The following is a 23,340-nucleotide window of genomic DNA, read 5'->3' on the forward strand; positions in this document are numbered from 1 at the left end:
TTTGGGTACTGGTAATACTATTTTACTGAAAATCTGGAGTTGCACAAATAGTTCTTTAGAACATAAAACTAAATGGATTTATACATAACAGTTACATTCGGCATTTATGAGAGGCAGTACAAAAATGTGTTCTGCTTTTACATGATATAAATTGCATGTAATACCATGATTTAAACACTATCAGTTATATTAATTAATGCCATGAGATATATCTTACTCAGAACGTCTGAAGTTTCCCATAATGGAGAGCAAAAAATGCAGTTATATGAACAACTGAGTTTCTTTTCATTTTCAAATTCATTTTAGTAATGATGGGAAGATCTAAGGACAATCCTTCCATTGAAGAAGTAGGAAAAAACAGTTACAGCACTGTTCTGAACTCATCAAAAATGAAATTAGGCACATGTGCTTCAGCAACCTGAAAAATTAAAGAATTAAGTTATTCATGGTGTTATAGTTGAACAACTTCAAAATTTTCATGCAAAAAAGAAAAGGTATCCTTGGAGCAAGGTCAATAACAGAAGAGGAGACTCCCATGGGCGGACAACTCCTTGAAACAGCCCCTTTGTTTCTGGTGCCCTCTGGACGAGTCTCATTTCTTGGCACTGCTAACATTTGAGGAGATGCAGTACAGCTCTCCCGCCTCCAAACGTGAGCTCCTTGGCTCTTAAAGGCACCTGGATCTGCGAGGAATGTTCATGCCTCTGGGAAGTACTGACAAGTACCCAGGTCACCTAACACTTTATTAACCGATGACCAACAAAGGAAAAACAGGATGGCTGGCAAGTGACGGGAATGGAGAGTAGGGGAGGGCAGGAATGAGAATGAGAACCCCAGGCCAGAAGGGGAAGAGCAGGAAGGCCCTCAGAGGCATACATTCCTGAACTGTTCTTAGGCAAAGCCCTGAGAAGACTGAATTGGGCTGAGTTGGGTAGAATGTCGAGGTAGGTGGTGATCTCCAAGTGCTGGAGATGAGTATTTTTTAGAAGCAGTGTTTAATTTTTTTTCTGATCAAAAAGGTATCGCCTGCTAATGAGAGGAAATTTTGCAAATGCAGAAGACTATAAAAATTAATTTTACAGGGGGTGGGGGGCAAGGGGAGGGAGAGCATTAGTATAAATACCTAATACATGCGGGGCTTAAAACCTAGGCTGGGTGTGGTGGCTCATGCCTGTAATTCCGGCACTTTGGGAGGCTGAGGTAGGCAGATCACGAGGTCAGGAGTTCAAGACCAGCCTGACCAACATAGAGAAACCCCATCTCTAGTGAAAATTTTAAAAAAAGCCGGGCATGGTGGCACATGCCTATAATCTCAGCTACGCAGGAGGCTGAGGCAGAAGAATTGCTTGAACCAGGGAGGTGGAGGTTGCAGTGAGATGAGATCTCGCCACTGCACTCCAGCCTGGGTGACAGATGGCACATGTATAATACCTATGTAACAAACCTGCACCTTCCACACGTGTAGCCCAGAGTTTAAAATTTAAAAACATTTTAAAATCTTAATCTCTTAGAGAAAATAAAAACTGGTAACTTTTGTATTGAATTCTTCCAGTTTACACATACACATATACACACTCAAAATTAGGATCATGTAGTATTGTGTCCTGCTTTACCTCTGCTAAATCTTATATTATGAACATCCTTGTGCACATATCTTGGTGAACTTTTGCACATATATCCAGCAGGTAAAATTCCTAGCAGCGGAATTGCTGGGATCACGGTAAGTATATTACAAATGTTTTTTAAAATAGATAAAGCTAAATTGCCCTCCTCAAAGGCTGTCATTTTACATTCCAATTAACAGCACTGAGGAGTCCCATTTCTCCAAATGCTTCCGAATAATGGGGGCCCAACGTTTCACTTTTCACCAACCTGATAAGTGGAAATAGTAATTTTCCTTTTCTTTGGATTTTTGTCCCTTGAATGCAAAGGTCTGTCATTTCTATTTCTTTTCTTGAAAACTGCCTATTAATATCCTTTGCCCTTCCCCTGCTTTTTTTCTATTGGCGTGGACATCTTTTTCTTACTGAACTTGAAGATTTGAAGAGCACACTCTAAATCAAGGAAACTAGTCCTTTGTTAGTATTTCCTCTTTTGTTTTTTAATTAAGAGACACTGACACAGAATTGTTTAATTACATTCAGCATTTATAAAAAATCAAATCTCTAAATCTTTTTCTTAAGTTTCTTCTTGTGGTTTTATACTTAGGAAGTTCTGAGAGCTGATACATATTTGCCTAAAATTTCGTCTAATTTATTTGTTTCATATTTCACACTAACTCTTTATCTGTAATTAATTTTGATAACACAGAAGATGTAAAGGGGATGAAGCTGCTCTTTTTTAACTGTGTGAACCTACATCTATGGACTAATATTCCCTTTCTCCCTTAATGTGAGATGCTACTTTTCCTCAAGTACCATTGTATGCACAGGGTTTGTTTCTACGCTACATATTCTTGTTCGTTGTTCCTTCTATTGAGCTGCATACAGTACCATCCTATTTTGGTTTCTATAGTTTTATAATGTCTTAATAGTTGCTATAATGTTTTAATATCTTTTTTTAAAAAAGTACTTGCTTAAGTTCTATGACATTTTAAAAAGTATATTTTTTGAAGTTAAAAAAGTACCTGAAATCTCAATTGTAACTGCAGTAAACCTAGAAACTAGAAAGAACTGCTATCTCCGTAATATTCGAGGACCCTCATTCAGAAATATGGATTTTCAAATTTTATATTTGAAAGTTTTATAGTTTTTTTAATAAAGTGCTCTTTCATATTTCTTGTAGAGGTTATTCTTAGCTATATTATTTCCCCGTTATTTCTGTGAATAGGTCCTTTTTCACACTGTATTTTTTAATTGATTAGTGTATTTATTTCATACATTTATTCTGTAGCCAGCTTGTTTTCTGATCTCTGTATTATTTTAACAGTTTTTCACATGATTCTATTGGGTATTCAAGGAAGACAGTTATCCAGCAATCCTACTACTGGGTAACTACCCAGAGGAAAGGAAGTCATTATTCAAAAAAGATACCTGCACATGCATGTTTACAGCAGTACAATTTACAATTGCAAAATCGTAGAACCAACCCAAATGCCCATCAATCAATGAGTGGATAAAGAAATTGTGGTATATACATACGATGGAATACTACGCAGCCATAAAATGAATTAACAGCATTTGCAGTGACCTGGATGAGACTGGAGATTATTCTTATAAGTGAAGTAACTCAGGAATGGAAAACCAAACATCGTATGTTCTCACTGATATGTGGGAGCTAAGCTATGAGGATGCAAAGGCATAAGAATGATACAATGGACTTTGGGGATTTGGGGGCAAGAATGGGAGGGGGGTGAGGGATAAAAGACTACAAACATACAGCAGTGTATACTGCTCAGGTGATGGGTGCATCAAAATCTCACAAATCACCACTAAAGAACCTACTCATGTAACCAAATACCACCTGTATCCCAATAACTTATGGAAAAATAAAAAAGGAAGACAATTAATCTCAAATAATACAGAGTTTGTCTTCTTTCCAATATGCATTTTATTTTCATTTCATTTCTTATTGTCTTGCACCTGTATAACAAAAGTAGTTGCAAGAGTCTGTATAGCTGTCATGACACTGTGACAGTCCTGGCTTTAACGGAAATGCCACTAACATTTCACTATTACATACTGACATTGCTAGTTAATTTTAAAAGTTCATCTTTGGCTTGTGTTGTAAGAAAGTATATTTGAATACTAACCAACTAATTTTTAAAAATCAAGGGATTTTTAGTATCTATTGAAAGTCTTTTATTTTTCAATATCGAGCTGTCCACTTTGAGCTAAAACTTAACAAAGTGGAATTACTAGTGAGAAAGGGAGAGGAAAGAATGTCTTAGTAGGTAAAAAGTAGTCTGTCATTTTTGGAAACAGTGCTCATATCTACATTTAGTTGTGGCATGCACTTAACTGTACTTGCTGTGGGAACCAGGTCAGTGGAGACAGAAAGAACAAACCACCATGATTATTTCTTTCCTCTGGCCACTTAAGGAATTCTCTCCTGGCTTGCCCATTTCACTTAACTCCTGAACCAGGTGAGTTGCTGACAGGAGTACATGGTGGAGAGGAAGAAGAGGCGGGAGGGGCATTGTGTTAAACTCTGCAAGGCACTTCCCACAGTGGAAAAGGCAGGGACATTCCAGAGCTGGTGGCAGAGAAGTGGAGAGGCACAGAGGCATCTGCTGTGAATGACCTACTGGACCTCACTCCTGATGAGTCCAGGGCCACTATTATTAGCATCTTTTTACAACTAGGTCATTAATGTTGTTCTTTACTATCTATCACTTACCCTCCTGGGCAGCTTTGTGTACCGAACATAATCCTCCAGGAACAGAAGGGCTCCCACAACATCTGCAGGAATTTCAGGTATCTTCTGGCTATAATAGAGAACAGTTTAGATCAATTAACTGCTTTGCACATCATAAGTCCTTGGTCAGAATCCTGAAAGACTAAATTACCAACAGATTACCTAATGAAGTCAAAGATGAACAAAAACATTGAGCATGCTCTTGATTCCTGTCAAGTTGTTACCTTGCTCACATATTTTCAGGGGCCTACCCTATAGGGTAACTGTGAGCTTCTCTATATGGTTTCCATGGGCATCTACAACACGATCCCTGCTATCTCTTTAGACTCATCTCCCTCTGTTGACATGATCCAACACCTAGCAGGTCCCACACTTTTTTAGGAGTCAGTAGTATTTTGTGTGCACTTAGAAGATCGCTTTGGTTCGCTTTATTTTTTTTGAGATGGAGTCTCGCTGTGTCACCCAGGCTGGAGTGCAATGGTGCGATCTTGGTTCACTGCAACCTCCAAGGCCTCTGGAGTTCAAGCGATTCTCCTGCCTCAGCCTCCTGAGTAGGTGAATCCTACAGGTGGCCACCACCATGCCTGGCTAATTTTTGTGGGTTTTTTTTTTGGTAGAGATGGGATTTCACCAGGTTGGCCAGGCTGGTCTTGAACTCCTGACCTCAAGTAATCTGTCCGCCTCGGCCTCCCAAAGTGCTGGGATTACAGGCTTGAGCCATACCATGCCCAGCCGCTCTGATTTGTTTTTTACATTACAGTGGCAAAAATGACCAAGCAGACATGACAGCAAAGGTTATTTAGCCAGGCTGACTCTTTAGGATAGCAGAGAAGGAGGTATAGGACCCAGCATCTCATGGAAATAACTTTTTTTCTGTATCTCAGAAAACCCACATTTAGGGGCAGGGGAAAAGAAATGGCAGGAATTAAAGCTTTATAAGCACCGTATCAAATAGCAACTCCTGTGAAATCTGCTTCTCTACACGCAGACACTGCCCGGGCTTTGACACACTGACATATTCTCTGACTCCCACTGAAGTGAGTGGAATCATCTCTTGGCAGTGGCCCGGCAGGAGTGCAGGGGCTCGCTGAGATCAAAGAGCTGCATCCAAGAGTGCAGAGGAACAGGGCTGCACTTTCTTCCCCATGGTAATTACTAATCACGGTCGTGAGTCACTCCTAGAAAATCACTGTGAGTAGACTTGACGGAGTTCCCCTGGCAGGGTGACTAAGGATGTGCACACCCGTCATTGCTCTAAACAAGGAGGTGTGCCCTGACTTGCTTTATAGACAAGGGTGAGCAACCATTTTCCATCTCTATTAGGGCGATAAGAAGAGGAATTTGGCAATACGAGGTGTAAGTTAGGTTTCGTGACAAGAAGTCCCATGTAGTCCTGGTTGGTCTTCTGTACCTTGTACACTGCTCCACCGTGGAGCAGATAAACTGGCCGATCAGCGCCAGGAACTGCTCAGTGTACCGGGAATGGAACTGCTTCAACAAAGTGAGCAGTCCCAGGACAAGTGGCGGCCAATCAACTGGGTCGGTCGGTTTTCGGCAGACCATTCCTGAAAGGGGACAAGTTGCAACACCACATGAAGTAACTGCCTTCGGCAACATTCATTAAATATTAACGCTGTGAAGGTCAAAATGTTTGGGGCCCATATACTCTCTGGCAGATGATATTTTCTGGGCCATAATTTTGAATTAGCCACAGGATTGGTGGGATATTCCAGCGGTCTGAAGGATTCAAAACCAATAAAACAGTTACTAAATTTTGTAATTATCATTACTGGTTCTTTTGAATTACTCAACATGCATTATTGTAGCAATTTTTAAGGATATAGATAAATGTAAATGAGAAAAAAAAATCACTACAACTGTCTTCTATTAATGGCAGCATGACACACTAGATAACCCTGAACTACTATCTTAAGTGAAAAGCTGGATAAAATATTTTTAGAATATCTTTAAACAAATGTTGAGTATTACATATAAAGAATCTGCAGAAATCAAGACAGTGGAAGAAGGACGTTTATGAAGTGAATGAGTACCAAACCTGACCTTTACACTAAAGATTTTTTTAAAAATTGGAGATGGGGTCTTGCTATGTTGCCCAGGCTGGAGTGCAGTGGCTATTCACAGGTGTAATCATAGCACATTATAGCCTTGAATTCCAGGGCTCAAGCTGGGACTACAGGTGTGTACCACTGTACCTGCCTCCACACTAAAGATTTCTGCCAAAATGTGGAGACTCTGACCTCTGCCTGGATGGCTGCATGGGAAACCAGAGATGAGATTAGGGTCTTCAGGAAGAAACCCAATGTTGAAAAAGAACAATGTTGGAAGGCTTAGGTTGCCTGATTTCAAGCTCTCTGTACAGTTTCAATAATCAAGACACTATGGCATAAGAACAGACAAATAGATCATTGGAACAGAATAGAGTCTAGAGACAGTCTCACCCTTACATGAGTAATTGAATAGCCACAAACATACCAAATAATAAAAAAAGATAAATCTTTCAACAAATGGGACTGAAACTGGATAGCCTTATGGGGGAACAATAAACCTTGACCCCTATCTCACACTGTACACAAAAAACAATTAGAGATGAACCACTAGCCTCAATGTAAAAGTGAAGACTACAAAACTTTCAGAAAAAATATCAAAGATATCTTTGTGACCTTGGAGAAGGCAGAGATTTCTTTTCTTTTTTTTTTTTAGACGGAGTCTCACTATGTCACTTAGGCTGGAGTGCAGTGGTGCAATCTTGGCTCACTGCAACCTCTGCCTCCCAGGTTTTAGAAATTCTCCTGCCTCAGCCTCCCAAGTAGCTGGGATTACAGGCGTGTGGCACCACGTCTGGCTAATTTTTGTATTTTTAGTAGAGACAGGTGTTTCACTATGTTGACCAGGCTGGTCTCAAACTCCTGACCCCAGGTGCTCCTCTTGTCTTGGCCTCCCAAAGTGCTGGGATTACAGGCGTGAGCCACTGTGCCTGGTCTGGCAGAGATTTCTTAGACAAGACACGAGGAGTAATTATAAAGGAAAAAAATGGATAAATTGGACACCATCAACAGTAAAAACTTCTGCTCATTAAAGTTACCTATAGGAAAATACATAGATAAGCCACAATTTGTGAAAAAATATTCTCAAAACATATATCTAACAAAGAACTTGTATCCATAATATATATATATAACTCCTACAAGTCTGTAATAAAAACGCAAACAATTTAAAAACGAGCAAAAGACTAGAACAGGCACTTCACAGAGAAGGATATAAGGAATGGCCAATAAGCCCAGGAAAAAGTGCTCAAATCATTAATCATCAGGGAAAGGCAAATTAAAGCTGCAACAAGACACCAGCACTTTGGGAGGCCGAGGCGGGTGGAACACTTGAGGCCAGGAGTTTGAGACCAGTCTGGCCAACATGGTGAAACCTGTCTCTACTAAAAATACAAAAATTACCCGAGCATGGTGATGCATGCTTGTAACCTGTAATTCTAGCTACTCAGATGGCTGAGGCAGAACTGCTTGAACTCGGGAGGCGGAGGTTGCAGTGAGTTGAGATTACGCTAGATTACGCTACTGCATTCCAGCCCGGGTGACAGAGTGAGGTTCTGTTTCAAAAAAAAAAAAAAAAAAGAAGAAGAAAAAGAAGAAGAAGAATGGCTAAAATGAAAATGACTGACGCCACCAAATAATGGCGAGGATGTGGAGTACACATATACTCACTCTTGGTGAGAGTGAAACTGGCACAACCACTTTGGACAAAGGGCTGGCAGTTTCTTATCAAGTTAACTGGTTAGACAGACCCTCAGATCCCATATTTGGGTTCTTGTGAAGACTGGGAAATCTCTTCCCCAAACCAGAGAAGCCTAAACAAGTGATCCTGAATAACCTAACCTTGGCCTTGGCAATTCAGAACATGGAGGAATAATCCTAACAGGACTCAGTATGGAGAAATAATCCTTTCCAGGTGGAAAGCAAGAGTGATGTTAACAACAAACACTTCTACAACTAGCTCTAGCTGTTGCAGAAGCTTCTTTCTTCAAACACAGACCAAGCCAGGTATGCATTTCATAGGTCAATCTTGAGAATGGTGTTTACAAGGTTAAATAAATGTTTTTTGGATATACAGTTTCAAGACTCAACAGTTTCAATAATCAAGACACTACTGACATAAGAAAAGACAAATACATCAATGGAACAGAATAGAGAGTCTAGAGACAGTCCCATCCTTATATGAGCAACTGAATATCCACCAAGATACCAAACAATTGTTCCTTCCTCAGTCCTACTGTAATTTAGTTCCTGCATTAACACATCAGTCTTATTGATGAGAAGAATTACAGTCAGTTACAAATACTATATTTCTAGGATACATAAAGTTTTTTTGTGTCATGTTTTGTTTTAAGATCTGGGAATTCCAGAGACAATGATATTTTCCATAAGCAGCTTTACAATCAAGGTGCCAGGCCCTAATCATATACACAAAGAAAAAATATTAGAATGAGAAGTCAACAAAAAGTTATTCTTTAATGAAAAGAAGACTCTTTCTGCACTGACAGTTCATTATCAAGAATCATATATTTCTATTGAATACTAACATAAGGAGAACGGAGAGAGAACATGAATCTCTGAATCTTCAGATGAACCTTTACATTACGCTTGGGATGGCCCTTTAAATTGATTTTGACCAATATATAGAAAGGGACTCAGTACCTGTTGGGCACTCAGTTTGTGGGTAACTTGGCCAAAGTCACACAGGTGGTAAGTGGTGAAGCTAGATTCCAAACACACATTGGTTCCCTCCCTCCTACAGCAAGTACTGATTGAGATCATGCTCTGCCTTCTGTGATAATCACAGACACTGTCATGGACGTAGTGTCTAGAATCAATGATTACTTTTGAATGAGAGAAAAAAAACATTAAAGAGATTCCACATTTTCATCCTAAAAAAGCTTATGAAATAGGAAAGTACTGTAAGGAAGAAATATATTTAGGAATCTCTAGTTAAGAAAAAATGATTACATTTGTAGAAATGCTCTTATAATGCTTTTAAAGTAAACTAAAATCTATAGTGGATTTTTAAAAATGTCATTTAGTTGGATATAAAGTTTGAAGGCAGAGGAAACATTTGGGTGTCTATTACATGACTACAAAAATATTCTGACCAATGACAAAAATAAATTAGGGTTATATTCCCGGAGAGAACAGACATATTGAAAGGCTTTGGTGTCTCTTGTTTGTACTGAATATTCTGACATACAATCATACACATAATATTAGATGTTCATGTATAAATATTAGTCTTATCTCCTTAACTATATTATTACTTTTCCCATCGTGGTCCCAGATACACAGCTGGCACATGAATCTTGTTGAAAGAACAGAACATCAACCAAAATAAGTCTCTTTCACACCACAATTAGCTGCCTAAACATTAAAGAAGAGAATCAAAACAAAAGTCCCTCACATTCTACAAGCTGGACAGTGAATCCTTACTGAGGTGGACCATACTTGGTTGATTTTTAAATCCATTGTCTAGGGCTGGGCACGGTGGTTCATGCCTGTAATCCCAGCCCTTTAGGAGGCCAAGGCAAGTGGATCGCTTGAGCCCAGGAGTTTGAAACCAGTTTGCGTAACATGGCAAAACCCTGTCGCTACAAAAAATTAGCTGGGCATGGCGGTGTGCGCCTATAGGCCCAGCTACTCAGGAGGCTGAGGTGGGAGGATTCTTGAGCACGAGAGGTCAAGGCCGTAGTGAGCTGAGATTGTGCCACTGTACTTCCATCTGAGTGACTGAGACCTTGTCTCAAAAATAAAATAAAATAAATAAATAAGTGTACTTAAAAAAGAGTAAATAAATCTGGCCGGGTGTGGTGGCTCATGCCTGTAATCCCAGCACTTAGGGAGGCCGAGGTAGGCAGATCACCTAAGATCAGGAGTTTGAGACCAGCCTGGTTAACATGGTGAAACCCTGTCTCTATTAAAAATACAAAAATATTAGACAGGCGTGGTAGTATGTGCCTGTAATCCCAGCTACTTGGGAGGCTGACGCAGGAGAATCACTTGAATCTGGGAGGCAGAAGCTGCAGTGGGCCAAGACCGTCTCTCCAGCCTGGGCAACAAGAACAAAACTCTGTCTCAAAAAAATAAAATAAAATAACAATAAATCCACTGTCTACAGTTCATAAAAAGGTACTGTATTTCAGAGGCATAAAGACTTGAATTTCATAAACATGAATTTAACTAAGAAAAGGTCTCATATCTGACACAGGAATTCCATACAAAGAGCTATTTAGTGAGATGCTAATCTGTCGGTATTGTTACTCACAGCAAATAACAAATGTCATACATACCTAGATTTTTGTTGTACTGAAGTTTTGGCAACTGAGCGATCAAAAATAGAAAGTTGACAATTGGAAAATAGGGTAAGCGCTTTGTTGTTATGTATATCTGGAAAGAGAAAAGGTAAGAAAAATGGATGGTTAATTCACATTGCACAATATCACAGATCAGGTTTCCAAATGAAAATCTTCCATTTTACTTCAGTTTGCTCTTTGGCCTTCCTGAAATGTGGATGGTTCCATTAATTTGCTGCCTTCAGAGTTCTGTTTAACACACCTGGCCCTGCCCACATAAATACCTACATCATCATTTGCTCTTCTGGAAAGAAAATGGTTTTGCTTAGAATGACTTTCCCCCGAATCTTGTTCATGTCATTAATAAAGGGCGAGAGGAATGAGTGATGAGCAAGAATGGGAGGGGAAGGCAAAATGAAGAGCAGCTGAGGCAGAGCTGGAGGGGAATATAGGGGGACTGTGGGAGGGAGAAGAGGGAGAGATGGAAAGAGGGAAGAAGGAGAGGAGGAGGAGGGAGAGTAGAGGGAAAAGATCCATGTAGCAGTGACTGGTGGTATCTAAGTAGAAAGAGAGGAAAGTTCTTGTCATTTGCTGTCCCCTAGGCACTGTCAAAGAGCAGTCTCCCAGATGTCACGGCAGAAACTATAGTCAGGGCGTACCCGGCCAGGTCCAGACTCCCAGCTGGCTGATTCCACAGGAGACAGGGTAGCACACAGGTCAGAAGCACAGGCTCTGGTCAGACTGCCTGGCTCCTCCACTTGCTAGCTAGCCTCTCTGAGCCTCGGGTTCCTCAACTCATAATGGCGTATTTCACAGGGCTTGTTGTGAGATGAAGTGAGATAATCCACCATCAGGGTTAAGACAGTGCACTTGTTATTCAAGACGTTAGCTACTATTCAGGTCTATAATCTTTCGTCCAAAACACAAGGGATAATACAGATTTCAGAATTTCAAATTTTATAGATTTTAGAAAGACAATATGGGGCTAGGGTAATGCACTATAATCAAAGTCACTATAATCAAAGTCTGCATCAAAATATATGAATGTTTATAGTAAGGAGGATAAATAACTAGTATAAACAGCCTTATGTCAGCTCAGGACAGATTTGGCCACGCAGAGAGACCTGGCACTGAGTTATGAAAAAACTTTCAGTTCTTAGAGGTTTTCTGAGCTCACAACTGCAGGAAAGAGTTTGTAGCTCCTGTGATGACTGGGATTACCGTCAGCCACAAGGGGAAGCATCTTTGGCAAGACAGATCAATGCTACCATTTTGGGTTTGTTGCGCCTTGATGACTGAACTGCAAACCCCAGTGAAACCCGAAACTCATCTCTTACAGGGATGCAGCACTTTCCCCTTTGTCATGAGCTTTCACCAGCGCTATAGCACTTGATTCTCCCAGACCCGAGCCAGGCAGGGAAAGTATGGTGATTGCTTAGAAAGGGCAGGGAACTGAATGGAATGAAGGTTCTGGGGTCCGAACCCAGGTTCCTCTGGTATTTCTGCACAGTAATCTGTTACCCAGGCCAAATACCACTCTGTACCCCCACCCCCGCCATTATATATTTTAATTATTCACCTTATTCAGTGGGTTGTGAATGCCAGCTGCCTCCAGATATGCTGTGATTTCATATAAAAGTGTGTTATCTTCCTTGGGGTAAGGAAGTGAAGGGTCCTGATAGTGGGCTTCAATGTCTGCTAGGAGAGCCCTAAACGAAGAAAAACCCCAGAGATAAACATTAGCGATTAAATGAGTTTATACAAGAGTTAATACAGGCCGGTGACGTAATCTTTTCAAGCCTCAGTTTCCTCATTTGTAAAATGAGAGCTTGATCCCGCTAATTCTCAATCCATGCCTGTGACTGGTTTTAAGTGGAAAATTTGACCTAGAATTACTTTATCTTTTGGAATCAACCTCAATCAAATGCATTCACCATTCAAACTGTCATATATTGACTGAATTGTTCTTAATACCTGCTTTGTCAAAAGCACTGACTTGGTGAGTGAGAAGCAGGGATTATTTATCTGGTAGTAGGCAGCCTCAAACGACAGCAGGTTGCTGGCGAGGCGGAGGATATGAGTTCCCTCTGGGACAGGCCTCCACAACCACTCTTAGTAAACAACACACTTCCAACTGCCCTCTGGATGATGAGTAATCAGCCCTGTAAAAAGCCAGTTGTGGATTTCGGTAATAATTGCTTTCTAAAACCTGTGCAAGTATCCAGCAGTGTCTGGTGTGTCTCTCGCTCGCTCTCTCTAATGAATTCATTTATTCAGCGGACACGTATTGAATCATGTGATCAGTACATGCCAGATGAATACATGAATCCATTAGAAAAAGTGAGTGAGAGACAGAGATAAATGGAGGGACAATATTGAGGAAAGAGGCTCCTGAAGACAGATTTGATTATCCGTGGCAAGGAAGCCTATAAATTCAGACCTCCCACCCAAAAATAACTTAAAACAGTAAGCACTGAAGAAACCGGGGCGCTTAGATGATAAACAATTCAAGCCCACGGAAGGTTGTTTCAAACCCCTGGCACTTACTTATTGAGATTCTCCAGAGCAGCTGCCAGATGTTTAGAGTCAAACCGACAAGAATAATTTAATTCATTGGCAATCTGTTGTCTCAGAATCTGCATCTGTCCAACCTGTGCACAAGCAAGAGAGAACAAGTAGTGCATTCAAGCATTTCGGAGTGACAGTGAGGAGGTAAACACAAAGACAACAATTCTTCACTGGGCCTTCACAACACTCCACAGGAAAAAAAATAAGGATTTCCTGAACTGATCTAAGACCAGAACTGGACCTAATGGAGCACCAGAGGCCCTTCAAGGGATGTCTGGATGGACTCCCATACCCCAACCTAAAAACATCCCAAAGTCTATGATTCACAAAGTGATCTATTAATGTTCAGTTGTTCATGTATCAAAGGTATCTTTTTTGATGCTGTATTTTTAACCTTTTGGAATAAGTGCTCCACATTTAGTAGCTGCTGTGAGAAGTCTCACTTCCTTTTATTTACCCTAAACAGAACTTTCTCAAGTCCTAGGAATGCCATTTCACACTAGTATTCTCAAATTGGGTGAATATTAAGTCTGTCCAGGCCACCCAGGATTATAGGTTCTATAATTATCTGGATTACCAAATAATCTACATAAAATCTATCATGAAAATTTTAACAACGATAGCCCCTTAATCCAGGGTTCTTAATTTTTTTTGTGTGTCTGATATGGTTTGGCTGTGTCTGTACCCAAATCTCATCTCAAATCGTAGTTCCCATAATCCCCAAGTGTTGTGGGAGGGACCCAGTGGAAGGTAATTGAATTATGGGGGTGGTTACCTCCATACGGTTCTCATAATAGTGGGTGAGTTCTCACAAGATCTGATGGTTTTACACGGGGCTTTTCTCTTTTTGCTTATACTTCTCTTTCCTGTTGCCATAAGGACATGTTCGCTTCCACTTCCACCATGGTTGTAAGTTTCGTGAGGCCTCTACAGCCATGCTGAACTGTGAGTTAATTAAACCTCTTTCCTTTACAAATTACCCATTCTTGAGTATGTCTTTATTATGTGAGAATTGACTAATACAGCCTTGGATCCCTTTGGGAATCTCGTGAAGCCTATGGACACCATTTCAGAATAATGTTTTTGAATGTACAAAACAAAACATAGAGGGGAACAGTGGAAGCCAGTTGTAATGAAACATAATTAACCATTCAAAGAACAATCTGTGATACAGAGTTATGCTAGGATGGTGGATTAACAATGGTAATTTAAAAGGAGCTATGAGCATAAATGATATTTGGAGATTATCTACAATAGTTGGATGATAGGAAGTGATCTTTGGGTCAGGCTTGAGAGAGTTCAGTTTGCCCCCATAATGTTGTCTGCATCAGAAGGTCAATAGCATATTCTAACCTTTTCTGCCTATAAATGTCTTCTTTTCTACTCTAGACAAAGTATTCCTAAAAGACTGGCAAAGGGGAGGGAGGGAGGTGGGAAGAGGAGAGAAGCCAGTATTATAATGCAAGCAGCAATAAGGTGAAAATCAACACAATTCCTCTGAGTTGCTGAGTGCAGAGAAAAGTTAAGGAAAAGACAGTGGCTCACACCTGCAATCCCAGCCCTTTGGGAGGCCAAGGCAGGCTGATTGCCTGAGGCTAGGAGTTCGAGACTAAGCCTGGCCAAAATGGTGAAACTCTCTACGAAAAACAAAAAAATAAGCTGGGTGTGGTGGTGGACACCTGTAATCCCAGCTGCTTGGGAGGATGAGGCACGAGAAACACTTGAACCCAGGAGGGTAGAGGTTACAGTGAGCCAAGATTGCGCCACTGCACTCTAGCCCGGGAGACAGAGCGAGGCTGTCTCAAAAAAAAAGAAAAAGAGAAAGAGGGTGGCCTTCTCTAAGAGTGAACAAGTTACTTAGCTAAATGGAGCTTGCAATGGTCAAAAGTGTTAAACGACCTCAGATGTATTATTTTTGACCACTATTCATTCAAGACTATTATTCTATTTACGTGAAACACGTCAATCCAAAAATGCTATTTATAAATAGTAAGTCTTTTAATTTATAGAGTAGCATTATTTAAAAATTAGAATGCAACAAAGCCAAGAAAATAATAGGTTCTTTCAGGCTGTGTAAAAATGTCCCTGAAACCCTGTATCTGGCCCATATAATTCTTTGCTTAATTTTCTATGTCTAGTATACTGTGTGCCAAGGATCCTCTTGAAAATATCAATCTAGAACTGGAAAAAGAAATAAAGTCAGTTTATTTCTATAAATAGTTTATTGCTCCCGTTTAATGCACAATGAGTGTTTGTTAGTGCTGTTTTCTATTTTTGGTACTCACGCACTTCAAGCTTGAATAAGCTACTGGAGAGGCTAAGGAGCCTGGGACGGACGAGAAATTTATTCTACCTACTCATTTGCCTCTTTGGAGATATCCAGCTTATCATTCTTTCTCCAAGATTTTTCTAGCATTGCACTGTTGAGTACAGCAGCTACTAGCCACGTGCGGCTATTTACATTTAAATTAATATGAAATAAAATTAAAAATTGTGTTTCACTGTCCCACAACCCACATTTCACGAGCTCAATAGCTACAAAGGGCTAGGAGCTGCTGTCATCATCGAATAGCACAGAACATTTCCATTGTTGTTCTAGATCATTAACACTGGCTCAGTGACTGTAAGCACCCTAATTCAAGACCAAAAGACAAATTTGTCCTTGGGGGCTTTACTTAAAGATCACTGACTCAGACACAGTCATGTGGCTGTTACCGAATTACTGGCAACTATAACCAATAAGGGTCTGTAATAGCTACTGGACTGAGAACCCTCCGGTGGGCAAGGGGAAAACCTTCCAGTTTCTTGGAAGAATCCCTGTAATCCCCCTAAGGTCTCCTACAGAGTTGGAATTCACACCTGTCCAAACTCGGGTGATTTTTTAATCCTCCTAAAAGGTTTTCCAGCAATTAGAAACTTGGCCTGGGAAGTGCTTAATATCTGACAATCATGAGGCTACGGGAAGGCAGACCCACATCATGACAGGACATCTAGCAGAGCCACGGGCTCCTTGCCTTACCCATTCTGTTTAGTGATTCAAACAACAACAACAAAAAACAACAACTACTACTACTAGTCACCAAAATTATGGGAAATATATTGTGAATTTGACTGAGGTATCAATGAGTGCTGTCTCAATGAGAAACTTATATAATTGGGAGTCAGAGAATGGAACTTTTCAAAATTCCCTTAGCATTCTAGAATTCTAGACTTTTCTACGGTATGTGATACTTTTGACCACACATCATAGTTTTCCACCAGGAAGTCTACTCTTTCCTACTAGATTGTGAGCTGGCTTTCTGAGGAGACCGGTCGTGTTTCATTTTACTCTGTCTCTCACAGCAACTGACAATGGCCCTAAGTGTAATGGGTGTGTAAGAACGGGCCGTTGACGATCTCAGATTATCAGAGGATGAAAGAAGACTCATAGAAGACACAGGGGTCCCTGGGCGCTCCCGCTGCTGAGTAAAGGCAGGAAAGTAGGCAGCCGGATTCTAAAATAAGTTAGACTTCCATCCAGCAAATTAATCTCTTCATTTGTCTTTCTTATTCATTTCCAAAGTAAGAGTGCTTTATGCATAGTACAAGGATAATTTATGCCCCAAAGAACCTGGCTCCCTAACATCTATGCAGATACAAGAGGGGAGAGAGACAATGTTCTGTTCTAACAGCAGCTTGGAGCAGATGAGGTGCGTATAAATGAACTTTGTTATGTAAGAAGGGAGTATTACTGTGCAAGGGAAAGTTCCATTTTCATATATAAAAGCACCTCTACCCAAAAGGCATTCTACAAAGAGCCAGTTTTCTTGAACAAAAGGGAAACGCTAGGCTCCTAAAAAGCCTAGTCAAGAACACATCCAGAAAGGGAGATAAACAGAATGAATTTTAAAATGATAAACTGAAGTATTAAAATATTTTTGATTTAATGACAAAAGAAAGAAGAGTAGCTTTCTTTGGGCAACAAAGTTACAAGAGAACGAAAAATTAAAAAATGTAAGTATTGGCTGTCACTCTCTCTCCTACAACATACCTTCATTATAGCCTCGAGATACGCAGTCCAAATCTTCTGTGTTTTGGCAATGGCGGAAAAATAAATTTTACTTGAATTCGCTGAAAAGTTAAAACACAATTTTCTCTTTAGTACATTCGTAAAGGCTACTACTGTGTCATCACCACCTCAGGCTAGTTTCAGGACACTCACCTACAATACTTTTTAGGGGACTGACAGCATTCATGAGGTTTTTTAAAGTGTCCTGAACAGTTCTGTCTCTCAGGATAATTTTCTGAAACATACTGAGGAAATTCTAAAAACAAGAAGGCATGGTCAAAGAACCAAACATAATGAATTAAACAAGCAAATACTCCAGTTACCTAAAATGCTATGCAGAACAGAGACTGGGCCTAAGTCACACAAAACCTCTAAATAGGATGACTGCAAAAAGAAGCAACTTCAGGTTCCTATTAGAAACATCCCTTGCTAGGAAAAGTCACTGGTTTCAAGGATTAAAAAGTCTTATCTTCCCAAGTTGAAACTCACAAAAACAGTCTAATCCTAAAAGTACTATGCTGGCCAAATAAGTTTTAGTTTATCTCCAGCTCTTATCTATCCAGTAGGTATCATATGCCTAAAGTCAGTGTAAGAAATCATGGAAGAAAGGTTAAGTGAGTTCAAACTGCCCAAGATATGTTCTTGCCTCTCCCCCAGGGTGGCAGAAAACAGGCATGAAAGTCAAAAGGCTCACCTGTAACTCTTTTACAATCATAAAGCACAGAAGCCTGTCTAAGCCATTTAGACCAAAGGTCCCCAAGGTGGTCTGGATTTCAGAGAAGAGGCGGCTGCTGGTCACTTCCTGATGAGTTTTCATATCATACCAAGTGTTCAGCTGGTCTATGTGACACGTCATTCTAAAATGAAAATAACGCAAAAACCCCAGAACGGCTCAGAATTCATCCTTAAAGAGATGTTAGAACTCAACAGGACATGCGGCACCAAATAGGAAGAACAGGAGTTACATGATCTGTGTTTTCTAACTCTGTATTCAGGCACCCAAGGCATCTTCCCAGTGACCACCCAATGGAGCAGGAAGGTGAAATTTGGTCTGACCCCCTTTTCCTGCCCTGTGCCATATCATTGGTTTCAGTCATTTATTTCCATTGAGTTAGGCTGCTGACTTGGAATCATGCGGAGAAGACAAGGTTAGGTTCAGCTGTCAGGCCGGAAGACTTCAGAGCCCACTTGTCTCTCTACGCAGCCTTCATTTAAATTTCCAGTTTGGAGACAAAACAAGGCCTTGTGTCATTTCCATTTGGTAAAAAAGGAACTTAGAATCTCCACACGCTACCTAACATTTGAGACTATGACGACAAAGCAATTTGCTTTTTCCTCTCAGTTCCTGAAACTTGTAGATGCCATCTTCTGGTCCTCTCCAAATGATTCTTTTTAGACTCAGAAGTGATTGGCTGTATACAAAGCTATGCAGTCTGCCCTTCACAGCACAGTGCCTAGGAGCTGGGCTCTGGAGTCAGAAGGCCTGGAATGTATTCTGGGTCCGCCATTTATTAACTGTGATGCTGGGCAAATGACTAAGCTTTTCTGTGCTTCAGTTACTTCATCTTTAAAATGGGAATAAGAATAATGCCCATCTCATAAGATTGCTGTAAATGGCTTAATGACTGGATGTGTATAATGTGCTTAGAAGAGCGCATAGGTAAGCGTTCAATAAACAGTTGTTACTATCACAAGTGCTTGTGTGTTGACCTAAGAATCATTTTGTGGAGACAGGGGGGTGGGGGAAGAGATTAGATTCTTCTAAGGAGCGCGCAACCTAGATCCCTCACACGCAAAGTTCACGCTCCTATGAGAATCTAATGCTGCCACTGATCTGACAGGAAGTGGAGCTCAGGTGGCAATGCTTGCTTACCCATTGCTCACCTCTTGCTGTGTGGTCTGGTTTCTCACAAGCCACAGACCGGTACCAGTCCGCAGTGCAGGTGTTAGGGACCCTTGCTCTAAAGGGTCAGAATATGAGTTGACAAGTGGACCCCCGTGATTAGAATAGGGGCTGTGCCACAGGGATGCAGGTGCAGATGAGACTGCCTACGGTATTCAGGGCTCTGTAGAATTCACATACACTTACTTTGGGTCTGTGATCCGCAGGATTTCTCTGCAGAGTCGACCAATAAACGTTACAGACTCATCCACAGGGGTAAACTTGGGTATTGGAATATGAGTGGACTGGTACATGCTTTGCCAATCTTGAATCTAGAAAACAAACCCATCAATATTTAGTACACCTTTGATAAGATAATCTACTTATCTCTTTTTCACATAATTTTACAAATATAATATTGCATAAAGAGAGATAATAAAGGTTCTTTGGTGTTTTTTTTAAGATTGAGTCTTGCTCTGTCCCCCAGGCTGGAATGCAGTGGTGTGATCTTGGCTCACTGCAACCTCCACCTCCTGGGTGCAAGCAATTCTTTTGCCTCAGCCTCCTGAGTAGCTGGGATTACCAGTGCATGCCACCATGCCCGGCTAATTTTTGTATTTTTAGTAGAGATGGGGTTTCACCATGTTGGCTAGGCTAGTCTCGAACTCCTGATCTCAAGTGATCCTCCCACCTCAGCCTCCCAAAGTGCTGGGATTATAGGCATGTGCCACCAGGTCTGGCTAATTTTTGTGTTTTTAGAGAGACGGGCTGGTCTCAAACTCTTGACCTCAGGTGGTCCACCTGCCTCGGCCTTTCCAAGCACTGCGATTACAGGTGTGAGCCACTGTGCCTGGCTTGGTTTTTTATTTTAGACAGGATCTTGCTCTGCTGCCCAGGCTGGAGTGCCATGGTGTGATCACAGCTTGTTGCAGTCTCAACCTCCTGGGCTCAAGCAGTCCTCCGGCCTGAGCCTCCAAGTAGCTGGGACTACAGGCATGAGCTACTGTACCTGGCCTTTTCCTTGGTTTTGAAGAAGAAACTTCTAAAACTGCATTAATAATAGTCCCCCAGAAATACCACATATAACATTTATAAAAAACAAAGAAACATTTGTGAAAAGGTGAAGTGACAAAGAAGAAGCAAGAACTAAGATGAGGCATGGGAACTTCCGGCTTTCTGTCTTATGAGTTGACATGCATCCATGTAATATAAAAATCCAAAATGTCATAAGGCTGGAATAGACTTAAACTTTTGAAAATGTCACCTAAATCATGTCAGTTCCCACATAAAAACTTGCAGAGTGGCTCCTTGTTAACTACTTACTAAAATCAACTTCTCAGTTTTGGCACTTATGCATTTGGTATTCTTTTTTTACCCAATTAAAGAAATGGGCAAAGGACTTTTATACATATTTTTCCAAAGAAGACATACAAGTGGCCAATAAGATGTTCAACATCATTGGCCATTAGAGAAATGCAAATCAAAACCATGATGAGATACCTTCATGTGCACTAGGGTGACTGTAATCTTAAAAATTGAAAATAACGAGCATTGGTTAGGACATGGAGAAACTGGAACCCTCGTACACTGCTGTTGGGCATGTAAAATGGTGCCGTTATTGTGGAACACAGTTTGGTAGTTCCTCAATAAGTTAAGCGCAGAACTACCCATTATAGGTCCCAGTAATTCCACTCCTCAGTATGCACCCTGCCAAGCCCAAACAAAGGAGTCCTAAAAGTCTTTTGAACTGTCAATCACTTGGGTTATAACAATTAACAACAAACAGCTTCATTCTGTAGCCATTTAATGATGTCTGCCTTCTTAGGACAGTGAGCTCCCAGAGGTCACATGCCATGTCCACTTTTCTGCAACCCTCCTGGCTCCTGAACGTACTCTGAAGGTACTGAGTAGTGTTTACAGAGTTTTAGTAAATAAATAAACGTTCTTGTTGACATTTCTGAGGTTTGGGATGTGTACTCTAAATATGAGAAATAACAAATATCGTCAAGAATATTAAAATTTATTCGATACCTTTGTTCTTAGGAAGTTATTACACTCTTGCTCCACATTGTAATTTATAATACGAGATACCTCTTCCTGCCAAATCTTCAGACCATAAATGTTGACATAGTCCTGTATGTATTCAAAAGAACGATGGAATCCATCCATGGTTGCTCCCAACTCTTTCAGCTTGGGCATCAGTTCACTTGGCTGTGGAAAAGGGGAAACATAAGGCTCTTACACTGGAGTAGATTGTCAACTATTAATTCTAATATCTAATTAGACCTTAAATAGTATAGCAGGCCAGGTGTGGTGGCTCCCGCCTGTAACCCCAGCACTTTGGGAGGCTGAGGCAGGGAGATCACTTGAGGTCAGGAGTTCAAGACCAGCCTGGCCAATGTGGCAAAACCCCTACTCTACTAAAAAAATATAAAAATTAGCCAGGTGTGGTGTGCACCTGTAATCCCAGCTACTTGGGAGGCTGAGGCAGGGGAATTGCCTGAACCTGGGAGGTGGAGGCTGCAGTGAGCTGAGACTGTGCCACTGCACTCCAGCCTGGGTGACAGAATGAGACTTAATCTTAAAAAAATAAAGAATAGGCTGGGCTCATGCCTGTAATCTCTGCACTTTGGGAGGCTGAGATGGGTGGATCACTTGAGGTCAGGAGTTCAAGACCAGCCTGGCCAACGTGGTGAAACCCCGTCAAAAATACAAAAATTAGCCGGGTATGATGGCAGGCACCTATAATCCCAGCTATTCAGGAGGCTGAGGCACAAGAATCGCTTGAACCCAGGAGGTGGAGGTTGCAGTGAATCGAGATTGTGCCAATGCACTCCAGCCTGGGAGACACAACAAGACTTTGTCTCAATAAATAAATAAATACAGAGCAAGACTTTGTCCCAATATATAAATAAATAAATAAATAAATAGTACAGCAGCTAAGAGATCAGAGTCATAGTCTAAGACCTACTTTAAGATATGGAAATAACTCATTTCTTCCTTCATCTAGGATGACTGACAACTGATGTCAGATATTCAGCAAAGAAATTATTTCATTCAATTGGGAAGGAAGCCTCATATAAAGAAACAAAAAAACAATGACTATGATTTCTCTGTCATTTAATACATCTATCTAGTCTCAGAATACTTAAAACATTTTAAATTGAATTTACTATGATAATAAATATCTTAAATAGAAATTTCAGACCTATTTATTTTCTCCTGAGAAAAATGACCATATTCCCTAGCAGATAAATACATTCCCTAGCAAAATAAAAAATTACAACCTTTATAGTTCCTATCTGCTTTAGGGTTAGCAAATTCTTTTAACTATAAGAAGTAATTCTGAATCATAAACATCAGTTTAACTCTGAAATGGGGATCAATAGGTGGAGGAAAGAAGCACTGGTTTTAAAAATATGAATTTTTAAACATAAAATCTAAATTTCATATTTATACTATAAATTTATAATATGAATGGATTATAAGATAAAAAAGCACATCAGTTGTTGGTGTTGAAAACCACATATTTGCTATACATTAGCTAGGAGGTAAAGTCTTGTTCACGATAGGTTAAAAATGGCATTCTAGTCCATGCTGCAAGCTGGGCGGAGAGGAGGACAGGCCCATTCTGGTCACTGGGTACCTTGGCTCGAGGGTTGAATATCAGTCCCCTGTGCAGGGCAAAGGCAACGCGCTTCACAAGCTCTTTCCTTATTCCATCTTCCAGCAACTGCTTTGGATCCACCTAAGTGCCAATCAAAGTATTAAATGAAAAATTCAGTCCTGACAAAAAATTCAGTTATGAAAAATTCAGTCCTGACGAAATCCAGAGGAAAGATGGCCTCCAGAATCTGCTGTGGAGCATTTTCCTACCTCCTCACTAAATGATGTAAATTTTTTTCCTTTCCTGCTCCTGTGATCTTGCACAGCTTGGATGGAATTATTAAACCTGTCACCTTTTCAGGACTGTTTATTTCAGCAAAGTTCATGATGATAATTTTACAATGTGACATTTCAAAGATGGTGAATAAGCAAAGTTTTAAATGGCCTCACATTCTAATTAATGCATTAACAGTAAAAAGTGCCTTTTTGGAGGGGCGGGATGAAGGGCCTATG

The 23,340-nt window shown here is 40.5% G+C and overlaps 1 protein-coding gene across 2 annotated transcripts in view; it reads right to left on the minus strand.

The window, feature by feature from the left end:
• The window catches only part of WASHC5 (WASH complex subunit 5), a 63,885-nt gene continuing 40,545 nt past the window's right edge, over positions 1-23,340 (minus strand). The window contains exons 17-28 of one of the 2 annotated variants that reach the window (XM_023224133.2): positions 22,868-22,969; positions 21,253-21,432; positions 19,429-19,553; positions 18,034-18,196; positions 17,493-17,595; positions 17,322-17,401; positions 13,271-13,374; positions 12,303-12,432; positions 10,721-10,817; positions 5,768-5,921; positions 4,339-4,426; positions 1-418 (exon numbers count right to left, since the gene is read on the minus strand). In XM_023224133.2, the coding sequence (XP_023079901.1) occupies positions 362-418; positions 4,339-4,426; positions 5,768-5,921; positions 10,721-10,817; positions 12,303-12,432; positions 13,271-13,374; positions 17,322-17,401; positions 17,493-17,595; positions 18,034-18,196; positions 19,429-19,553; positions 21,253-21,432; positions 22,868-22,969 (1,383 nt within the window). In that variant the 3' untranslated portion in view covers positions 1-361. The remainder of the gene's footprint in view (positions 419-4,338; positions 4,427-5,767; positions 5,922-10,720; positions 10,818-12,302; positions 12,433-13,270; positions 13,375-17,321; positions 17,402-17,492; positions 17,596-18,033; positions 18,197-19,428; positions 19,554-21,252; positions 21,433-22,867; positions 22,970-23,340) is intronic. The other variant, XM_023224125.2, reaches the window with a different exon arrangement.

The sequence above is a fragment of the Piliocolobus tephrosceles genome, chromosome 7 (genome assembly GCF_002776525.5).
Source record: "Piliocolobus tephrosceles isolate RC106 chromosome 7, ASM277652v3, whole genome shotgun sequence".
Classification (NCBI taxonomy): Eukaryota; Metazoa; Chordata; class Mammalia; order Primates; family Cercopithecidae; genus Piliocolobus; species Piliocolobus tephrosceles.